The 20,902-nt window shown below is 39.9% G+C and overlaps 2 protein-coding genes across 6 annotated transcripts in view; one reads left to right on the top strand and one right to left on the bottom strand.

The window, feature by feature from the left end:
- Positions 1-6,568, bottom strand: part of LOC150083124 (centrosomal protein 20-like) — a 72,610-nt gene extending 66,042 nt beyond the window's left edge. For all 4 annotated transcript variants that reach the window (XM_090377058.1, XM_090377056.1, XM_090377055.1 and 1 more), the window contains exon 1: positions 6,447-6,568. In XM_090377058.1, coding sequence (XP_090233184.1) covers positions 6,447-6,474 — 28 coding nt within the window. In that variant the 5' untranslated portion in view covers positions 6,475-6,568. The remainder of the gene's footprint in view (positions 1-6,446) is intronic.
- Positions 6,569-18,430: 11,862 nt separating this feature from the next.
- The window catches only part of LOC150083123 (retinoid-inducible serine carboxypeptidase-like), a 316,995-nt gene continuing 314,523 nt past the window's right edge, over positions 18,431-20,902 (top strand). For both annotated transcript variants that reach the window (XM_090377053.1, XM_090377052.1), the window contains exon 1: positions 18,431-18,546. In XM_090377053.1, coding sequence (XP_090233179.1) covers positions 18,501-18,546 — 46 coding nt within the window. In that variant the 5' untranslated portion in view covers positions 18,431-18,500. The remainder of the gene's footprint in view (positions 18,547-20,902) is intronic.

Here is a 20,902-nt window from a genome sequence, read left to right as displayed (position 1 = left end):
AAAATGCACTTGTTTTTAAAAATTTGCACTTCAAGGTTGTTGAAAATCGGAGTAAAAATCCTCCTAGACATCATTAAGACTTCCACTTTACCCGGTAATACTATAGTGTTGGTTTGCTCTAAGTCATAAGATTGTCTAGGTGATGAAGGGTTTCATCACATAGCTGTTAACCTCTAACTTCACCTCAGCAATGCCGAAACTGGTGCTAACAGCAGTATAGAGGGTTCGTGGAGTGGTATTAAATGGCTACTGCCATCAAGAATAGTCGATGGTCAGTTCGACTGCTATCTCACAGAGTTTGTGCCGTCGTAGGCACTCTTGCAGCAGTGATATTAGTATGGCTTTTATCAATGGGATTTGTGAAGTACACCAGCTGGCATTCGAGGACTGATGTGGTGAGTTTCCTTTGTATTGAAGTAGTCATTTTTGTTTAGTGACAAAAGGTTATGTTTTTACATGGCTTCAGGAGGGATTCAAGCAAAAAATGGAGTTGTTTTTCTGAATTTGTATTTATTTTCATGTATTTTATGTTCCATATTGCTATTTCTGTTTTTCTTTATTTAGGCTGAAACGTATTGGGATGTCACATGACAGTTCCACGTAATGTGCGGGCGAGGGGGACATGGGGTAGGAGAAAGCAGTGAGTGGCGCCTACCAATTACTGCCATCCTGACTTTTAGTCAAAGTATGGAGGGGTAACCAGATTCTGGAGTATTATGGGGAAAGGCTTTTGTTTTCGTAAGGACCAATTGATGATTTTTACCAACAGCAAATTCTAAATGTGAAATATTCAGGAAAATAATCAAAGCTACTAAGCTTTTCGTACCAATGAAGAAATACTCTTCGAGGTTTAAACCTAAATGAATGTCAGATTAACTATTAAGACACATGGCAGAAAAGAAAAGTGCATGGGTTGAATATAAACTATCAGGTGACAGAAGCCTAGGGTAGACACAAATTAGTCTGTAATCAAGTCACATAATCTGCCTTAGGCAAGCTAAGGCAAGCTTTGGCATGTTCTAGAGATCAAATGACCCTTCCCTGGAATGTACAGCAAGAAGAGCGATAGGTGACGTTGTAGAGCAGATATCTTTTAAGGGCACAAAAGTTGATATGGTTGTACACGTTGGCACTAATAATATTAAGAGTAGGAGACCGACAAAATTACTTAACAAGAACAGGTTACTGTTGAAAAAAAGCTGTGAATTAGAGTTCAATTTGAAACTGTCTGCAATTCTGACCAGACACAATAGGAGGGCGTATATGAGAGCCTTGTCGATCAATTCGGCCCTGGAGAGATTGTGCAAGGTTCAAGGGGTAGATTTTTTCTCAGCCTGGTCTGTGCTTGTTAACAGGAGAGACTGCTTCTACAGGGATGGGGGATACACTTAAATATAAAGGGTGCAAGAATATTTGCTGACGCTATTGAGGCAGTTCGGTGGGTCAGAAAACTGCTAGCTTGGGGGGGGGGGGGGATACAAGGACTAATAAATTAACAGTAGCCGCTGGCAGAGGTGAAAGTGATTCTTGCACTGCTTCTATTGGTATGAGCAGCAGCCTGGAAAACATTATGCATGGGCTGTGTTAGAGTAGCTAAGAACAGGAATAGGTGCATGTACACCAATGCTAGGAGTTTAGTAAATAAATTTGTTGAATTTGAGGTGTTGGTCAAAACATCAAAAGGCAGATATTGTTGGGATATCAGAGATGTGGTGTCACACAGATATAGTCCATTCCGGTTATTCGGGACTAGTACATTTTGGCCCGATTAAACGGCTGCCCCAATTATCCGAAGTTTCACATAAATAGTTAAAAATACAATGTATTCCCACCCCTTTACAACTGAATCACTACACAATCAAATCACGTTACAACGAACTCACCATAGTAAAGTACCATTCACTATACGATGTGTAGTAAGCGCCGGTCATTGTAATCATGTTTGTAAATTGAATTTTAATTCTATTAAACAGCGATTCTAATGAGCGAAAATAGGAGGAATATTATCCGAACGCTATAAAAACAAAGATATATTAAGCACAAATTTACCCATTATTACCTTACCAATTAAAAAATTAAATGATACATGATAATCAGAATAATTAATACATACTGTAATATATTTTGAAAACTAAATGCAAAAGGCATAATCCTTATGGGTTTTGATAATTAAAAAAAGTAACTGTGTAAATACACCATAGTTAACCCATAAACTTGAACTACATATGTAGTGTAGAGGGCATAGTTTTAATTGTATCTCATATTGTGGTTGCCTTCACAACGAAATAGCTGCTATTGCATTACTTTAAATAAATAACACTTCTCTAGTAGAGAAGACTACTGTTATTTATTTTCAGCGGTACCACCACCCAGACAATCATTTCGAGGCTATTGGGCTTCATCATCAGTGGGCGGGCACCCAGGTAATACAACAAGCAATCACAGTTGCGAAGATATAACCACAATATGAGAGATGCCAAAAGGGTGTGGTAGTAATGTATTTTGAAAACGAAATGCAAAGGCATAATCCTTATGGGTTTTGATAATTAACTATATAGTATCGGTGTAAATACACCATAGTTAACCCATAAACTTCAACTACGTATGTAGCATAGAGGGCATCGTTTTAATTGTATCTCATATTGTGGTTGCCTCCACGCTACATACGTAGTTTCCACTACATTACTGGAATCCCTCAGGGTTCTATGTTGAGTCCAATGTTGTTTTCTCTATTTATTAATGACGTTGATGATGGTATATCAGGCTTAATGTCAAAGTTTGCAGACGATACGAAGCTCGGCAGGATTGTTAATGACAGTACACTGCTACAAAAGGATCTAAAAAAGTTGAGCAGATGGGCTGAGAGGTGGCAACTGAAGTTTAACACAGACAATGTAAAGTACTGCACATGGGAAGCAGTAACCCCAGAGTAACTTATCAACTGTGCGGTACTTCACTGACAAGCAGTAGAGAATGAAAACGATCTGGGGTAATTGTGCAGGCAGATATGAAGTTTTCTGAGCAGGGCAGGTGGTCTGCAACAGTAGCTCATGATGTCTTGTCAATGATATACAGGAATTTTTCTAGCAGGGACAAGGAGGTGATTATTGCCTTGTACAAAGCAATGGTCAGGCCACACCTTGAGTACCTGAGGTCTGGAGGCCTCATTTTAAGAAGTATGTTGAGCTGCTGGAGCAAGTGCAGAGAAGGGCAACAAGATTAGTGAACAGAACAAAGGTTTACTCTTACGAAGAAAGGCTGAAGTTTTGTAAATTACATTATCTGGAGATTAGGCACCTGAGAGGTAATCTGATTGAAGTGTATAAAGCCCTGAATGGTTTGAGCATGCTCAATGCTGATGGGATTCTTGCCCAGAATAATCGCCTGAGAGGGCATAAATTCAAATTGAGGAAAAACAATTGTAGGATAGATGTGCCTTTAGCTAGCCAGTGTGTGGTTGATTGCTGGAACAAACTTCCATCTGTCGTTGTAAAAGTTAATAGCTTAAATACATTCAAGGCAAAAATAGACAAACATTTGGAGCGAGTGAGTGGGTGAAATTAGATTCTTTTTTTTTGCCGATGTTATATAAGCTTGCTATCTTGCTTCAGATGAATTAATGAGACATATGGCAGAAAAGAAAAATGCATGGGATACATACAAATTAACACGTGACACAGAAGCCTACGATAGATATAAGTTGATCTGTAACCAAGTTACAAAGGACGTTAGGTAGGCGAAGGCAGATTACGAGAAATCTTTGGCAAGGGATGCTAAGAAAAACAGCAAAGAGTTCTTTACTTATGTAAACTCTAGAAAAAAGGGGATGAATCAAATTGGTCCACTTGATATCGATGATTCAACTGTTGATGATCCTGCTCAGGTAGCTAACAAACTAAATGAATATTCTGCATCTACACTCACACATGAGGAGTTATTCAGGGAGGGGAATGCCAGAGGTGTATTCAACTCTGGCAGTAAGCTAGAGAATCTTGTAATAACTGAGAGTAAAGTGGAGGAGAAATTGTTGAAGATAAATACAAGAAAGGCACCTGGGGTGGATGGGATCTATCCAGTTATATTAAAGGAGGCAGCAAAGGAAGTAAGCAAACCCTTAGCCATAATTATGAGATCTTCCTTGGACTCAGGGGAAGTTCCCACAGACTGGAGATGTGCAAATGTGACCCCAATTCACAAAGGAGGATCAAAGGCTGACAATTAATTATAGATCTGTGAGTTTAACGTCTGTTCCAGGAAAATTAATGGAGGCACTGGTTAAAGAAGCACTGCAGGATCATCTAGACAAGACTTCAGTTATAACTCAGACACAGCATGGTTTTGTTAAGGGGAAGTCTTGCCTGACCAATTTGATTGTTGATTGATTGATTTGATAGTTGTTGGCGCATCGGCTTCTGTGGCCATATTACACCTCCCAAGGTTTTTGCAGTACTTTGATGCAAGCCCGAGGCGGGAATCGAACCCGCGACCTTTGGGTTACCGGGCAGGTACTTTACCCACTCGGCTAGCCCGGTCGGCCGCCTGACCAATTTGATTGGATACTATGATGCAGTCACAAAAGAACTGGATGCAGGGAATAACTTTGATATTATATACTTGGATCTTAGAAAGGCTTTTGATACTGTTGCACATGGAAGACTGCTGCACAAATTGGAGCAGTGTGGCATTGGAGGCAAATTGCTGCTATGGATAAAGGGGTGGTTGAGGGGGAGAAGACATAGTGGTAATCAATGTACACTGCTCATCGTGGACTAATATTATTGATGGAGTCTCTCAGGGTTCAGTGTTGGGTCCATTATTGTTTTCTGTATTTATAAATGATATTGATGACGGTATATCAAGCTTAATGTCCAAGTTTCCAGACGATACAAAGGTTGACAGGCTTGTCAAGGTCACTATGCTGCTGCAACAGGATCTGGAAAGGTTGAGCAGATGGGCTGAGAGGTGGCAAATGAAGTTTAACATTGACAAATGTAAAGTGCTACATATGGGGAAACAGCAACCCCAGAGCAACGTATCAACTCTGTGGTACTACACTGACAGTGGTAGAGAATGAAAAGGACCTGGGGGTAATTGTACAGGCAGATATGAAGTTCTCTGACAGTGCAGACGGGCTACAAGAGTAGCTAATGGTGTATTGTCAATGATATACAGGAATTTTTCTAGCAGGGATTCTCTTGTATAAGGCAATGGTCAGGCCACACTTAGAGTACTGCATACCGGTCTGGAGGCCTCATTTCAAGAAGGATGTAGAGCTGCTGGAACAAGTACAGAGAAGGGCAACAAGATTAGTGAATGAAACAAAGGGGTGCTCTTACGAAGAAAGGCTTAAGTTTTGCAAATTACAGCGTCTGGAGACTAGGCACCAGCGAGGTGATCTGACAGAGGTGTATAAAGCCTCAAATGGTTTGAGCATGCTCAATGCTGATGGGATTCTGCCTCTTGCTCAGAATAATCACCTGAGAGGGCATAAATTCAAATTGATAAAAGACAGATGTAGGATAGATGTGTGGAAATTTGCCTTTAGCCAGCGGGTAGTTGTTTGGTGGAACAGACTTCCATCCCTTGTCGTGTAAGTTGATAGCCTAAATAAATTTAAGGCTCAGCTGGACAGGTATTTCGAAGGAACAGAGGGGTGAAGTGGAAGTAGTCTTTTTTTTTTTTTTTTTTTGGCTGGTGCTGCATAAGCTTGCCTTCTTGCATCAAATGCCTCTACTAATGCGCCTTTATCCTTTCTCCCCCCCCTTTTTTTTTTTAAGCTAATGCTTAAAAAAAAAAAGGGGAGAAAACAGTGGGCAGTCTCCCCATGTCTGGATGCAGCACTTTTAAACCTAAAAAATCTGCATTTATATTCGCCTATTTTTTGCTCCCAATTGCTGTTTCTTTTTATTCATTTCAGTTCCGACAGACTGTAATGTCACGTGATATCCACCTGTAACATGCAGACAAGAAGAGGGAGAAAGTAGCGAGTGGGAGCTACCTTCACCTGCTAATCACTGCTTTCTTCCTCTTTCTCGCCGAAGTATGGAATTGTACCCATAAATTGGAGTATAACCAAAGGTTAATCTTTACAAGCTGGTACCCTTCCGGCTGTTTCGAGGCGTGGCGTCACTATACATGCCTAGTCCGCTATGGTTAGTCTTGGGGTATTTAACCCCCCCCCCCCTTTACTGCTGTTTTCAAACCGGGGGTTTAATTTTCATATCTGTCATGTTGGGTCCTGCAAATTGCAGGTCGCACTTCTGCCGTCAATCCCTCTGTGTCCTTTCAAAATAATTTGCCTACTCAATTCATTCAAATTTTTCCATTCCACAACAGGTGGAAGCGGTAACAATTCTTCGTTGAAATAAATTTTCTCATTTTCCAATTATTTATACAAAAGAACTACTACCGGAGTAAAATTATACATGGAAATTGTATGTGCTTACCAACTTTTAGCTCTTGCAAGCTGGCCATAATTTAAACACTGGCGAGAAGTTTTATATTAAATTAGATACACAGCGGAATCAAGACTAAAATGATTGAATCACTAACTTTAGCTTCGCGCGGTCACAATATGACAGCGTTGGAGAGTTACAGCGCCGCTCTGTGGCTGACCTTTCACAAGTCTAGCATGCCTCCCTACCTAACATCACACAGAGTAGTAACATACTTGCTTCTCTGTGTTGTATCACTGCTCGACAAAATTAACAGAACAAAATGTTTCTCGAATATTTTATTGTGAACAGTGTCGCCAAAGTCGAATATTTTATTGTGAACAGTGTCGCCAAAGTCGAATATTTTATTGTGAACAGTGTCGCCAAAGTCGAATATTTGATATAATTGGCATCCTGGCATGCAAATTACGAGCATCCAATATAAATCGATCTGCCACCTTACAGAGCTGCAAATTATGGAAATTTTTTTCTACTTGGATCATCTTGGTAACGCTAATGACATAAGCTTGACCAGTCAATTATATCTCCGCGTCTGTTGATTCGTTTGAGACAGATTAGGCGTGAATTTTAAACTAATGGCGTAGTGCGTTTCATCTTCAAAGCTTCCAAGGCCATTTTGCCGACATAATAATTCATAAATTGATATGTGATTGTACATTTTTGCTGTTTAGGAATAAGTTTTGTTACAATCATCAGTCGAAAGTGTGATATATAAGTGGAGTCATACAAAGTGTAAATTAAATCTTATTTTGTGAATATCGTTGCAAATTCTATTACTTCATTATGTCTGAATCTAAGAAAAAATGTTGACAGTACAGTATTGAGTATATGAAATATGGCTTTATTCAGTCTCCTACAAACCAGTTATTACCTATGTGCTTGATTTGCCAAAAAGTATTTTCAAATAAAGCAATGAAACCTTCTAGGCTACAAGAGCATTTGACTAAAATGCATACTGATGAAAAGGATAAAGATTTGTCCTATTTTCAAGTACTAGAAGAAAAATATTTTAAACGTCCAACTATATCAAAACTTTTTGCATCATCCACTAAAGATAACGACTGAATACAAGCTGCTTATAATATTTCATTATTAGCATTAGCATTAGCATTAGTCGAGGCATTTGATGCAAGAAAGCAAGCTTATGCAGCATCAGCCAGAAAAAAAAAAAAAAAAAAAAAACCACTTCCACTTCACCCCTCTGTTCGTTCAAAATACCTGTCCAGCTGAGCCTTAAACTTATTTAGGCTATCAACCTCCACCACAAGGGATGGAAGTCTGTTCCACCAACCAACCACCCGCTGGCTAAAGGCAAATTTCCGCACGTCTATCCTACATCTGTCTTTCCTCAATTTGAATTTATGCCCTCTCAGGTGATTTTTCTGAGCTAGAGGAAGAATCCCATCAACATTGAGCATGCTTAAACCATTCAAGACTTTATACACCTCTATCAGATCACCTCGCTGGTACCTAGTCTCCAGACACTGTAATTTGCAAAGCTTAAGCCTTTCTTCGTAAGAGCACCCCTTTGTTCCATCACTAATCTTGTTGCCCTTCTCTGTACTCGTTCCAGCAGCTCTACATCCTTCTTGAAATGAGGCCTCCAGACCTGTATACAGTACTCTAGGTGTGGCCTAACCATTGCCTTATACAATGGAATAATCACCTCCTTATCCCTGCTGGAAAAATTCCTGTATATCATTGACAATACTCCTTGAGCTACTCTTGCAGCCCGTCTGCACTGCTCAGAGAACTTCATATCTGCCTGCACAACCACCCCCAAGTCCCTTTCATTCTCTACCACTGTCAGTGTAGTACCACAGAGTTGATACGTTGCTCTGGGGTTGCTGTTTCCCATGTGTAGTACTTTACATTTGTCAATGTTAAACTTCATTTGCCACCTCTCAGCCCATCTGCTCAACCTTTCCAGATCCTGTTGCAGCAGCATAGTGTCAGTAGTGTCCTTGACAACCCTGCCAACCTTTGTATCGTCTGCAAACTTGGACATTAAGCTTGATATACCATCATCAGTATCATTTATAAATACAGAAAATAATAATGGACCCAACACTGAGCCCTGAGGGACTCCACTAATAACATTAGTCCACGATGAGCAGTGTCCATTGATTACTGCTCATCGTTCATGCCCATAAAAATTATTCATGCCCATAAAAATACAGTTTGAATCCACATCACTTCATTCCCGTTTTTTGGTTACATGATGTTGTTTAGGTGAATTTTTGAGATGGTATGCCGTTGGACAACTTTAAGCAGGGCAGTAGCTGGCAGAGGAGGCACGATGGATTAATGTGTCACGAGGTGTCGTCTCGGCACTATGGAAGCTCCGCTGACGGGAACCATTATAAGAACGAGAGATCGCCGAAGGACTATGTCAGCGAGAACAGACCCTATCTGCCTCTAACAGCATGACAGGACATGGTTCTAACAGCATGACAGAACCCTACTATGTCGTGTCATCAACTGCCTCTTGCAGTTGCGGTGTTCACAGGTGAAAACATTTCAACCCCAAACAACTGCTGAGCTCATAATAACTGGTGCCATGATAATGTGACTTGCAGCCCTGATAAATGGGGATACAGATCTGTACCCAAACGAGTCCCGTTTTAGCCTCCAAACAGCTTCCAGACATTATTTTATCAGAGGACAACGAGGAATCCGGTATAATCCCTCTAAACATCAGAGAAAGGGACACTAACGGTAGAGGCGCTGTCCTTATGCGAGGCCGAATAAGGATCAACGGTAACACCCATCTTCATGTTTTTGATAGGGGGTACCGAAATGCGCAGAAGTTTATCTCGAGAAGGAGTAACCCTACAAGCACGGTTTACATCGACTACAGCAATTACTTCAAGTCTGTACTCAATAGCTGGTTGTTAGAGACGCTGAAGATCTACAAAATTAACCTACTTCTAACACACTCCCTGAAGCCACCGTCCCAAATAGGGATTACAATCAAGGTCGAAAACATCACAACCAAACTGATTGCCACCAAACCAGGAAACTTCCAGGTAGATGTCCTGAGCCTACATTGGCTTTGTCTAGCACTCAACCCACTGTCCATCATGCTCATATACGGAAAATACGGAAATACCCTAAAAAAAGGGAGGAAGAACTTGTACACCCGTTTTTACCCTGATGTAGGTAAATCATTACCAACAGCAAATTCTAAATGAGAAGCATTCAAATAATTTATCTTGGAAGCCACTAAGCTTTACATATCAACTAAGAAATATTGTTCAAAGTTCAGGCCTAAATGGATGTCAGAATTACAAATGAGACACATGGCAGAGGAGAAAAATGCATGGGTTACAAAAAAATTAACCTCCCACACAAAAGCCTATGATAGATATAAGCTCGTCTGTAACCAAGTTAGAAAGGAGGTTAGACAGGCGAAGGCAGGTTACGAGAAATCTTTGGCAAACGATGCAGTGAAAAACAGCAAAGAGTTCTTTCCTTATGTAAACTCTAGAAGGAAAGGGATGAATCGGATTGGTCCACTTGATACCGATGGTTCAACTGTGGATGATACTGCTCAGTTAGCTAATAAACTAAATCAATATTTTGCATCGACATTCACCCACCCACACACACACACACACACACACACACACACACACACACACACACATGTGTGTGTATGTGAGGAGTTCTTCAGCGAAGGTAACGTCAGAGGTGTATTCAACTCTGGCAGTAAGCTAGATAATCTTGTAATAACTGAGAGTAAAGTGGAGGAGAAATTGTTGAAGATACACACAAGAAAGGCACCTGGGGGTGGAAAGGATCTATACAGTTATATTAAAGGAGCAAACAAAAGAAGTAAGCAAACCCTTAGCCATAATTATGAGAGCTTCCATGGAATCAGCGGAGGTACCCATAGAATGGAGATGTGTAAATATGACACCAACTCACAAATGAAAATCAAAAGCTCACAAAAGTAATTATAGACCTGTGAGTTTAACTTCTGTTCCAGGAAGATGAATGGAGGCACTGGTTTCAAAAAGGAATGCAGGATCATTTAGACAACACTTCAGTTATAGCTCGGACACAGCATGGTTTTGTTAAGGGGAAGTCTTGCCTGAGCAATTTGATTGAATACTATGAAGCAGTCACAAAAGTACTGGATGCAGGGAATAAAATTTATATTATATATTTGAATCGTAGAAAGGCTTTGATACTGTAGCACAGGGAAAACTGCAGCACAAATTGGAGCAGTGTGGCATTGGATGCAAATTGCTGCTATGGATAAAGGGATGGTTGAGGTGGAGAAAACGGAGTGGTAATCAACGGACACTGCCCATCGTGGACTAATGTTATCGGTGGAGTCCCTTAGGGTTCAGTGTTGGATCCATTGTTGTTTTCTGTGTTTATATACGATATTGATGATGGTATATCAAGCTTAATGTCCAAGTTTCCAGCCGAAACAAAGGTTGCCAGGGTTGTTAAGAACACTACTGACACTATGCTGCTGCAACAGGATCCGGAAAGGTTGAGCAGATGGGCTAAGAGGTGGGAAATGAAGTTTAACATTGACATATGTAAAGTACTACATATGGGAAACAGCAACCACAGAGCAACGTACCAACTCTGTGGTACTACAGGTACTACACTAGCAGTGGTAGAGAATGAAAATGACCGGGGGGTAATTGTGCAGGCAGATATGAAGTTTTCTGAACAGTGCACACTGTCTCCAAGAGTAGCACATGGTGAATTGTCAATGATATACAGAAATTTTTCAAGTAGGGGTAAGGAGGTGATTATCCCCTTGTATAGGGCAATGGTCAGGCCACACCTTGACTATTGTATAAATGTCTGTTGGCCTCATTTCAAGAAGGATATAGAGCTGCTGGAAACAGTACAGAGAAGTGCAACAAGATTAGAGAATGGAACAAAGGATTTCTCTTCAGAAGAAAGGCTTAACTTTTGTAAATTACTGTGTCTGGAAACAAGATACCGGCGAGGTGATCTGATAGAGGTGTATAAAGCCTTGAATGGTTTCAGCATGCTCAATGCTGATGGGATACTTCCTTTAGCTCAGAATAATCACCTGAAAGGGCATAAATTCAAATTGAAGAAAGACAGACGTAGGATAGATGTGCGGAAATATGCTTTTAGCCAGCGGGTCTTTGACTGGTGGAACAGACTTCCATCCGTTGTTGTGGAAGTTGATAGCCTAAATAAATTTAAGGCTCAGCTGGACAGGTATTTCGTACGAATGGAGGGAAGAAATGGGAGTCGTTTTTTTTTTTTTTTTTTGACTGATGCTGCAAAAGCTTCTTTTCTAGCATCAAATGCCTCTCTATGTGCTAATTCTAATGCTAATTGATGATCATGCTCCGGTAGCTGATAAACTGAATGAATATTTTGCATCTATATTCACGCATGAGGAGTTATTCAATGAGGGTTGTGCCAGAAGTATATCAAACGTTAACAGGAAACGAAGTGATTTTGTAATAACTGAGAGGAAAGTGGAGGAGAAATTGTTGATGTGAAACATAAGGAATGCACCTGGAGTGGACGGGATCTATCCAGTTATATTAAAGGAGGCAGCAAAGCAAATAAGCAAACTCTTTGCCATAATTATGAGAGCTTCATTTGAGTCAAGGGAAGTCCCCGTGGACTGAAGGTGTGCAAATGTATCGACAACATAAGTAACTACAGACGAGTTAGTTTAACTTGTGTTCCGGGGAAAATAATGGAAATACTGGTTAAAGAAGCATTGCAGGATCATCTAGCCAAGACTGCAGTGATAGTTAAGACACAGCACGGGTTCGTTAAATTACGATCTTGTCTGACCAATTTGATTGGATACTATGACGTGGTCACAAAGGAACGGAATGGAAAAATAATTTTGATATTATTTATTTGGATTTCAGGAAAACTTTTGATAATATTGCACATGGAAGACTGTTGTAAAAATTGGAGAGGTATGGTATTAAGGGTAAGTTGCTACAATGGATTAAGGGATGGTTGAGTGGGAGAGAAAAAGTGTAGTAATCAATGGAAACTGCTCTTCGTGGACAAATGTTATTAGTGGAGTTTCCCAGGGTTCGGTTTTTATCCCATTGTTGTTTTGTGGTTATTTATCAGTGATATTGTATATCAGGTTTAATGTCGAAGTTTCCAGTTTATTTAAAGGTTGGCAGGGTTGTTAATGGCATGACAGTAAAGACAATATTTTACTCCAACTGGATCTAGATAAGTTGGGAAAATGGGCTGAGAAATGGCAACTGAAGTGTGACATTCAAAAATGCAAAGTGCTGCATTTAGTTAACAATAACTGAAGAGAAACGTACCAATACTGTAGTATACTACACTCAAGGAAGAGGAAAGTAAAAAAAAAGACCTGGGAGTATTTGTGCACTCAAATATGAATCTCGTTGAGCAGTCCAGACGGGCTGCCAGGGCAGGTCATGGAGTCTTGTCAATGATATATAGGAATTTTTCTAGCAGGGACAAGGAGGTGATTATCCTGTTATACAAGGCAATGGTCAGCCACACCTAGAGTACTGTGTACACGTTTGAAGGCCTCACTTTAGGAAGGGTGTAGAGTTGCTACAACGAGCACAAAGAAGGGCAACAAGATTGGTGAGCGGAACAAAGGGGTGGTTTTACCAAGAAAGGCTTAAGTTCTGCAAATTGCAGTGCCTGGAGAGTAGACACCTGTGAGGTGATCTGATTGAGGTGTATAAGGTCCTGAATGGGTCGAGCAAGCTGAATGCTGATGGGATCCTTCCACTTTCTCAGACTGAGAACCTGAAGCGGCACAGTTTCAAATTGAGGAATGATAGTTGTAGAATAGATGTGTGGAAATTTGCCTTTAGCCAGCGGGTAGTTGATTGGTGGAACAGGCTTCTATCTTTTTTTGTTGAAGCTAATAGCCTATATAAATTTAAGGCTGAGCTGGACAGGCATTTGGAATGAATGGTGGGGTGAAATGGGAGAACCCCCCCCCCCCCCATTTTGGCTGATACTGCCTAAGCTCGCTTTCTTGCATCGTATACCTCTACTATTGCTAATGCTAAAAGAGCTTAAAGAACATACCAGAAGTAAAGACATTTTTGATACTTTTACTTGCTACTTAGAAAAATTAGAAGTTTCATGGATGTCATTCGTGAGTGAGTGAGTGATTGTCTGTCCTAATGGTACTCCATTAATGATAGGGCACATAAGAGGTTTTATTTCCTTTTTAGAGAAATGAAACCCGAATTCGATTTGCTCATTGCATTCTGCACATAATGTGCCTTGTGGGAAGAAAATTAGGTATTGAACTAAAATTAGGCTTAGATTAGGCTGTATTAATGGTAAATTACATTAAATGAAGACGTTTAAAAATCACTTTAATCGACTTTATGTGCCCTATAGGCTAAACACGAATGTTTAATTTTACACGCAGAAGTAAAATGGCTGTCAAGGGGAAAGGTATTGTTTTTCGCGTATATCATGGAAAATACTAAATGAAAGTTTCCTTAAATCAGAAGAAAAGAACAATCTTTATGTATAAATAATGAACTGTAGTGTGCGAGGCTCATTTATCTGGCTGAAATATTCATCCATTTGAATAGCTTGGATACCGGTATGCAAGAGACTTAACATCCTAACTTCTAAAGACAATGTACTAGGATTAAAAAAAAAATCTGCTGATTGCTGAAGTTCCTTTACAGAGCAAGAAGGGGAAATCCTGATATGTTTCCCTTAATACCTAAGACAGATATTGCTGCTCTCGTACCTGAACATTCAAAAACATTGAAAAATATTTTCCATCGCTGAACATAGAGAGGTTTTGACTTGGTGCTAAACTATTTTATGTTTGCCTTATCTGGCTTAGAGTTCACAGTGATTGAAGAAGAACGATTAGAATCGAAGGTTTGAAACGAAACATACCGAAGTCTCCCAAGATCCGTTCTGGATTTCGATCAAAGATGAATATCCTGAAATCGTGCCTTGAGAATTTTACTGCAGTGCTTCACTGCTTATTGTTGTGATTTGGGACTCTCGACATTAACAAATATTAAATCAAATAAATGGGAAAATCTGATATGGATTGGAGACCACTGACAGTAAGTTATGTGAAATACACCCTAACTGGACTGGCCATAAGACTTACTGGAGAAACCCCGGTGGGCCAAAGACCAGTATGATTTTAGCCATAACCCCATAGGCTCACATCTGGTGAGTATAGGCTTGGCACACACCCAGGGTCCTGGGCTGGATATCTTCATTCTTCTCTTTCTTGGTGATTCCCTTTTGACACACTCTCTCTCTCTCTCTCTCTCTCTCTCTCTCTCTCTCTCTCTCTCTCTCTCTCTCTCTCTCTCATCATAACTTAAGAATTTTTTTTGGCTGGTGCAGCATAAGCCTCAGGTTTCGTTGCGCCATATAGCTAATAATAATAATAATAAACACTAGTATGAGGCCGCTGCAAGTTTTCCCCGGAAAGTGTTTTTGGCCCAGACCGCCTCTGCTCAGGTATCTCATTAAAATATTTCCGCAAAAACTTCCAATTTGTATATTTGGCAACTAAAAAAATCTTTGGCTTGGAACTCAATTAAAATATAGCGGGTCTTCCTTTATTGATTTATTATCACTTTATTATTATACAAGGTGTCTCAAAAATATTGGTACAAATGTTTAGGGGAGGTAGGTAACATCTAAAGGAATGTGAATCGCATAAGAACCCATAACCGGAAACATCACCGTAAGTCGGTAGACGGCGCGGTTGCCGCCGCACGAACAGCATGCATCGATATACAAACTGTGAGCTGGCAGACATGCACCTAGTGTATGGATTAGCAGAGGGCAATGGACGAGCCGATCAACGAATTTATGGAGAAAGCTTCGCAGAGAGACATGTACCGGACCACAGTTTGTTTGCACGTGTGCATCAAAGTTTGTGCGATTATGGGTCATTTAAAAGTAACAGGAGTAGTGCGGACAGACCACGTTCGATGCGAACTCCCGCCATGGAAGAAAGTGTGTTGAATGCCGTCCTGAATAATCCTACAACCAGCACACGTGCCGTTGCCTCTGCCTTAGGAGTGTCTCATCGCCATGTACAGCTTGTCTGGCACGACGATTCCTTACACCCCCTTTCATCTCCAAAGGATTCAGTTACTGTTCCTCCAAGATCATCCTGCACGTGTGGCTTTTGCGCAGTGGTTTCTCCAAGAAAGTGTTCAAGACTTGAATTTTCCAGCCTATGTTTTGTTCACGGATGAGGTTTATTTCACTCCGGAAGGCTTATTCAATCAGCACAATGCTCATGTGTGGGCTCACGACAGCTCACACGGTGTGCACCCCCATGCGGCACAACATCGCTTCGTAATAAATGTGTGGGCAGGTATGGTCGGTGACTGCCTGCTTAGTTGACCCATTCCTGTTACCATCTCGCATGAACTCCGCTAAATATCGGATCTTTCTTGAACAAGTTCTACCAGGGTTACTTGATGATGTTCCAGCAAATGTGAGATTTGGTTACAATATGACGGGGTACCTGCCAATTATGGAAGGTGTGTTCGTGACCATTTGAACAGGGGCGTTGATGGATTGGCCGTGGTGGACCCCATGCCTGTCTTCCACGCTCACCTGATTTATCGAGCCTTGATTTCTTTCTGTGACTGGATCCTCAAATCAATCGTGTTAGAATCGCCTGTGGAGGCGGAAATGGATCTCGTGTCGAGACTCGTCTGCGCTGCTGCTACTGTCAAAGAAACTCCAGGTGTGTTCGACCATGTCCGCCAATCCATGCTGCGTCGGTGTCACGCATGCATCGCATCTCATGGTGGAACCTTCGAGCATCTGTTGTAACATCATGAAATGCCTCCCTCTCGTACCCCATTGTTAATATTATGTCAAATAGGTGTTTGCCACTAATTACGGTCTTGTGTCATTTCTTCTTCTAGTGCCTCTGCTACTACTTTCCCGTGACGTTTCCGGTTATGGGTTCCTATGCGATTCACATTCCTTTAGATGTTACCCACCTCCCCTAAAAGTTTTTACCAATATTTTTGAGACACCCTGTATTTGTTAAAGTGTTCCGCAAAGTTCACGTTATTTTCATGTTAAGTGTGATGAAAAATTTACATAATTTTTAATGTGTGCTATGAGCCCATAAATGTTGAGAAGCACTGCGGTATAATCTGTCAATGATTTTGTTTCTCCGTCACGGATTTTAATTGTCAGTTATATTTTCAATTTCTCGAATATTCGGTACCAATTCTTTAGTTGATTTCAGTCCTTCTAAAACTCAGTCTTGTCTTATATCTCGCAAAACGGATTCTTCTGCTCGTATGATTAATCTTTGGTGACACTCTGATTTCCAGGCAAGTTGATATCTCTTTTGGTGATTACCCTGTCTTCTAATCTCTCTTGGTACAAGCACCTTAGAAATATTGCTTCCTCTGCATCTAAAAACTTGGTGTTCTATTTCGGTCTTTTCGTTGCTTTTCTTCCAAACAGCTGTTCCTGCTTCTCTCTTTAAAAACAGTCCGAACATGTGCAGGCACCAGCCAACATCCATTTACTGTCCAACTTCAAACTCACAGAACGATCTTTTCATCTTCCTCGTTTATTCATTCAACTGCTGTTTTCTGGAACAACCGTCATTCATACATATTTCCTGAAAATTACAGTCTATAGAAGTTCAAGTTGAATGTCAACAAATATATTCTTTCATCTTCTCAACCTCCAATCCAAGCACAGTACTAAGTACTATAGGTTCTAATACCTCTCATTTTTGGGGGTTTCATAAAAAAAAAAAAAAAAAAAAATTGCAGCTTGGGCTTGGCAGGGCTGTGCAAACGTACTTAGGGATCAGAATGCAAATGAGGAGGTTAAGATCATCGTTTATTTATGGTGAGACTTTATTTCTGCCTTGATTAGGCCCCTTAAATCGAGGCCCTGGTGCGGAGCATCCAATGTATCCCCTTACCCATTTGCACGACCCCGGGGCTTGGATTACTGTCGGTTAATCATGAATTACTAGCAAAAGCTTTACACCCTGTGGTTCACATCTGGCGAGAATGGGCTTGGCACACCCAGGGTCCCAGGGTGCAGTACTTACCTCTGAAATCCGTGTTTAGGTTTAAAATTCATAAAAGCAAAAGTGGAGATAAAGGATTAACTACATTACATTAAATAAGAACGTGCCCTAGGGAAGAAGAAGAAGTGCACCGTGTTTTTTCTCTTTTCGTCTATAAAAGAAACTGCCAACTCTTTTAGAGACGACGACCAGGGGAAAAGGTGGTGCACTTATTTTCCCTCAGAGCCTGTTCTTATTTAATTCAATGTAGTTAATCCTTTACCCCCACTTTTGCTTTTATGAATTTTAAATGCTGAACGCGGATTTTAGAGGTAAATTCTGCAATAATAAGCTTCTGCTAGTAATTGATCGATTTTAAGTGTGAAACGCCTGGAAAAGGGGGCTCTCTTCTGGTGAGTATGGCTTGGCACACCTATGGCCCTGTGCTGGATATCATCATTTTTCTTTTTCTTGGTGATTCCCTTCTACTTTTGTCTCTCTCTCTCTCTCTCTCTCTCTCTCTCTCTCTCTCTCTCTCAGGGTAACCTGCAGATTTTTTTTTTTTTTTTTTTTTGGCTTGTGCAGCATAAGCCCCAGGCTTCCTTGCACCATGTAACTATTACTTTAACCCCTGGGGCTCACATCTGGTGAGTATGGGACTGGCACACCCAGGGTCCTGAGCCGGATATCATCATTCTTCTCTTTCTTGGTGATTCCTTTCTACCACTCTCTCTCTCTCTGATGGTAACTGAGGATTTTTTCTTTTTTGGCTAGTGCAGCATAAGCCTCAGGCTTCCTTGCACCATATAGCTAATAATAATAATAATAATAACTGCAGGTTTGTGATCATATCTAGTCTGCTGTGAACTTTGGATACTTGCCACTTCTGGCGCTGTTCGGAGTGTTACTAAAAATTCAGTATTTTTTTAAACTGATTGTTACATGTGACTTTAATCGTGCGGTATAGTTGTGGCTAGTTGCATGTAGTGTTTGGCGTGATTTTGACTATGAAGTTAAATTTTGTGTTTTTGTTCATTGCATTCTTTTTTTCTGGTATGTATATATAAATATACACGGGGGATGGCTTTTGCGCAATCACGAGATTAGTTGAATATATTGTTTTATACAGCGTTACTGTTACATAATTAAAACTTAAGAGTTTGTTCGGTATAGTTTTGAGTAATAACTTTAATTAATGTGTTTTGTATTCTACTAATGATTACATGTTTAAATTTAATATCATGACCGCAGGTTCCCTGCAACAGATTATGGTTTACTGTTGCATAATTAAAACTTTCAGTTTGTTCGGTATAGTTTTGAGTAATAACTTTAATTAATGTGTTTTGTATTCTACTAATGATTACATGTTTAAATTTAATATCATGACAGCAGGTTCCCTGCAACAGATTATGGTTTACTGTCCTCAGTGTGATTACCCTCTTAGAGGTCTGATCATGGGGTTGAGAGCCACCACAACCGCGCCTTTCTCTGTAGAGGTTCCAAACTTCAATGCCTGTATTATTCCCAGTTTTTGCTCCCTCGTATATGCAGATCAGTCCTTGAACACGCATTTGTACATATAAAAAGACAAAAAAAAAAAAAAAAAAAAAAGCAAAAAACTTACAAATTGGTGGAGTTTATTTTTGCTGCAAAAATTGTTGCTCAATACTTTGGCAGTTGCTTGACATTTGTCAGAAGCCAGTTTTTAATTTTAATTTTTTAAACTGGATGCAGTCGTATAGGCCCAAGTACCTACCCAAACCAATCTTCTCAAAATGGTAATGCACTATTTTCCATTTTTGTTTCGATTTATTAGAGTTGTAATAGGTTGATTGCATAAAGGTAAACTGCAGCCATTATCAACCCACTACGGAATGGAAGCCTTTTCAACAATTCACGTTGAGGGAAATGGACCATAATCTGCCACACTGTCCGTAGGCAGATTGACTGTATTTAGTAGTCAGGGGCTTGAACCCAAGTCTACTCAAAGAACATGTGCTACTGCACTCCTGCTCCTAACCACTCCACTACGGAGGTTGTGTTGATTGCTTATTTGGCATCAAACATGCCTTGCGAACAAATGACCAAGTCATTCTTTTTTAGAATTAGTTGCCATAAACCACTTCCCTTCATAGAAGCTGTTAGCCTTTTTTTTTTTTTTTTTTTATTGTCAATTAAGAGATATTGTTCAAGGTTTGCACCCAAATAAAGTTAGACAAATGGATGAAACTAATGCAGAGAAAATGAATGAGATAATTATAAATTATTATGCGACACAGAAACCTATAGTAAGTATAAACTAATCTGCAATCAAGTCATTGTAGGTGTTAGCCCATGCTAATGCAGTTTACTAGCCTCTGGCTAAGAATTCTTTGCTTATGTTACACCAGAAGGAAAGGGATGAACAACATTAGTTTGCTATATATAAATAGCATAATTGTTGATTTTCAGATTTCACATCTATATTCTTGTGTGAGGAAGATTTGCCACTAGATACGTTTATTTGTCTGGTCTTTCATGTCCAAACTGTGTATCTGGCTGGACATTTTTACAAATGTTGAAATGTCTGGATTTTGGTGCAGTTGGTTGAATTATTCACTTGAAAGCAGCCACTTTGAAATTTCATTTTATTTTGAGCTGAACTGAAATATAATTTCCAGTGGGGTAGAACTCTACATCACTGATAATTTTTAGACAGACTAGAAATTATATCCATAACTGAATACATCCAACAGTACAGACAGAAATGTGAAACATGTGAAAAGAATGGATAAAACCAGAATACCTTGTCAGATTCTCAAATACATCCCAAGGGGAAGAGAATGCCAAAAGATGGCTGGAGACAATAACAAGCCACCAGGCCTACTACCTGATAGTGTTGATGATGAGTGATAATTTCTTCATCCCTTTGGAATTGAGGCAAATCCAAAGTAACATTCACCAATGTTAATTGAAATCACAAAATAACATTCACCAATGTTAATTGAAATCACTTCATATTATGACTTTGTTGAAGTCAGTTTGTACCCAAAAATAACATGCTGCTGAGTTTAAAATTATAACCTGTTTGCTTGTTGCAGTAATTAGTTATTTTTAATTTAACATTAACAATCACAATATTATATAGTTATTACAGAGACCCATTCAGAATGCCAAAATGAAAGGCCAAAATTCACAGAATTTTGGCTTCTTTTAAAATCGAAGTTTCCTTGTTTTGCCAGTGGTTGACATCATGATTCAAAAGCAGAATGTATGTGGTTGTGGCATATTCGTGTTAGTAGCAAATAAAGGTGCTGCTGATTTATGAAAACATAAAAGCACAAGAAGCCATGTGTATCTCAAATCAGAATTAACATTTTTTACAAAAGGAACCAGCCAGTAATAGTATGAGGTTGCTGTAGTAGAAGAT

The sequence above is a fragment of the Mastigoproctus giganteus genome, chromosome 7, assembly GCF_048544385.1.
Source record: "Mastigoproctus giganteus isolate SK-2022 chromosome 7, ASM4854438v1, whole genome shotgun sequence".
Classification (NCBI taxonomy): domain Eukaryota; kingdom Metazoa; phylum Arthropoda; class Arachnida; order Uropygi; family Thelyphonidae; genus Mastigoproctus; species Mastigoproctus giganteus.
The sequence above is the reverse complement of the archived record's forward strand: the minus strand, read 5'-3'. Positions and strand labels throughout refer to the sequence as shown.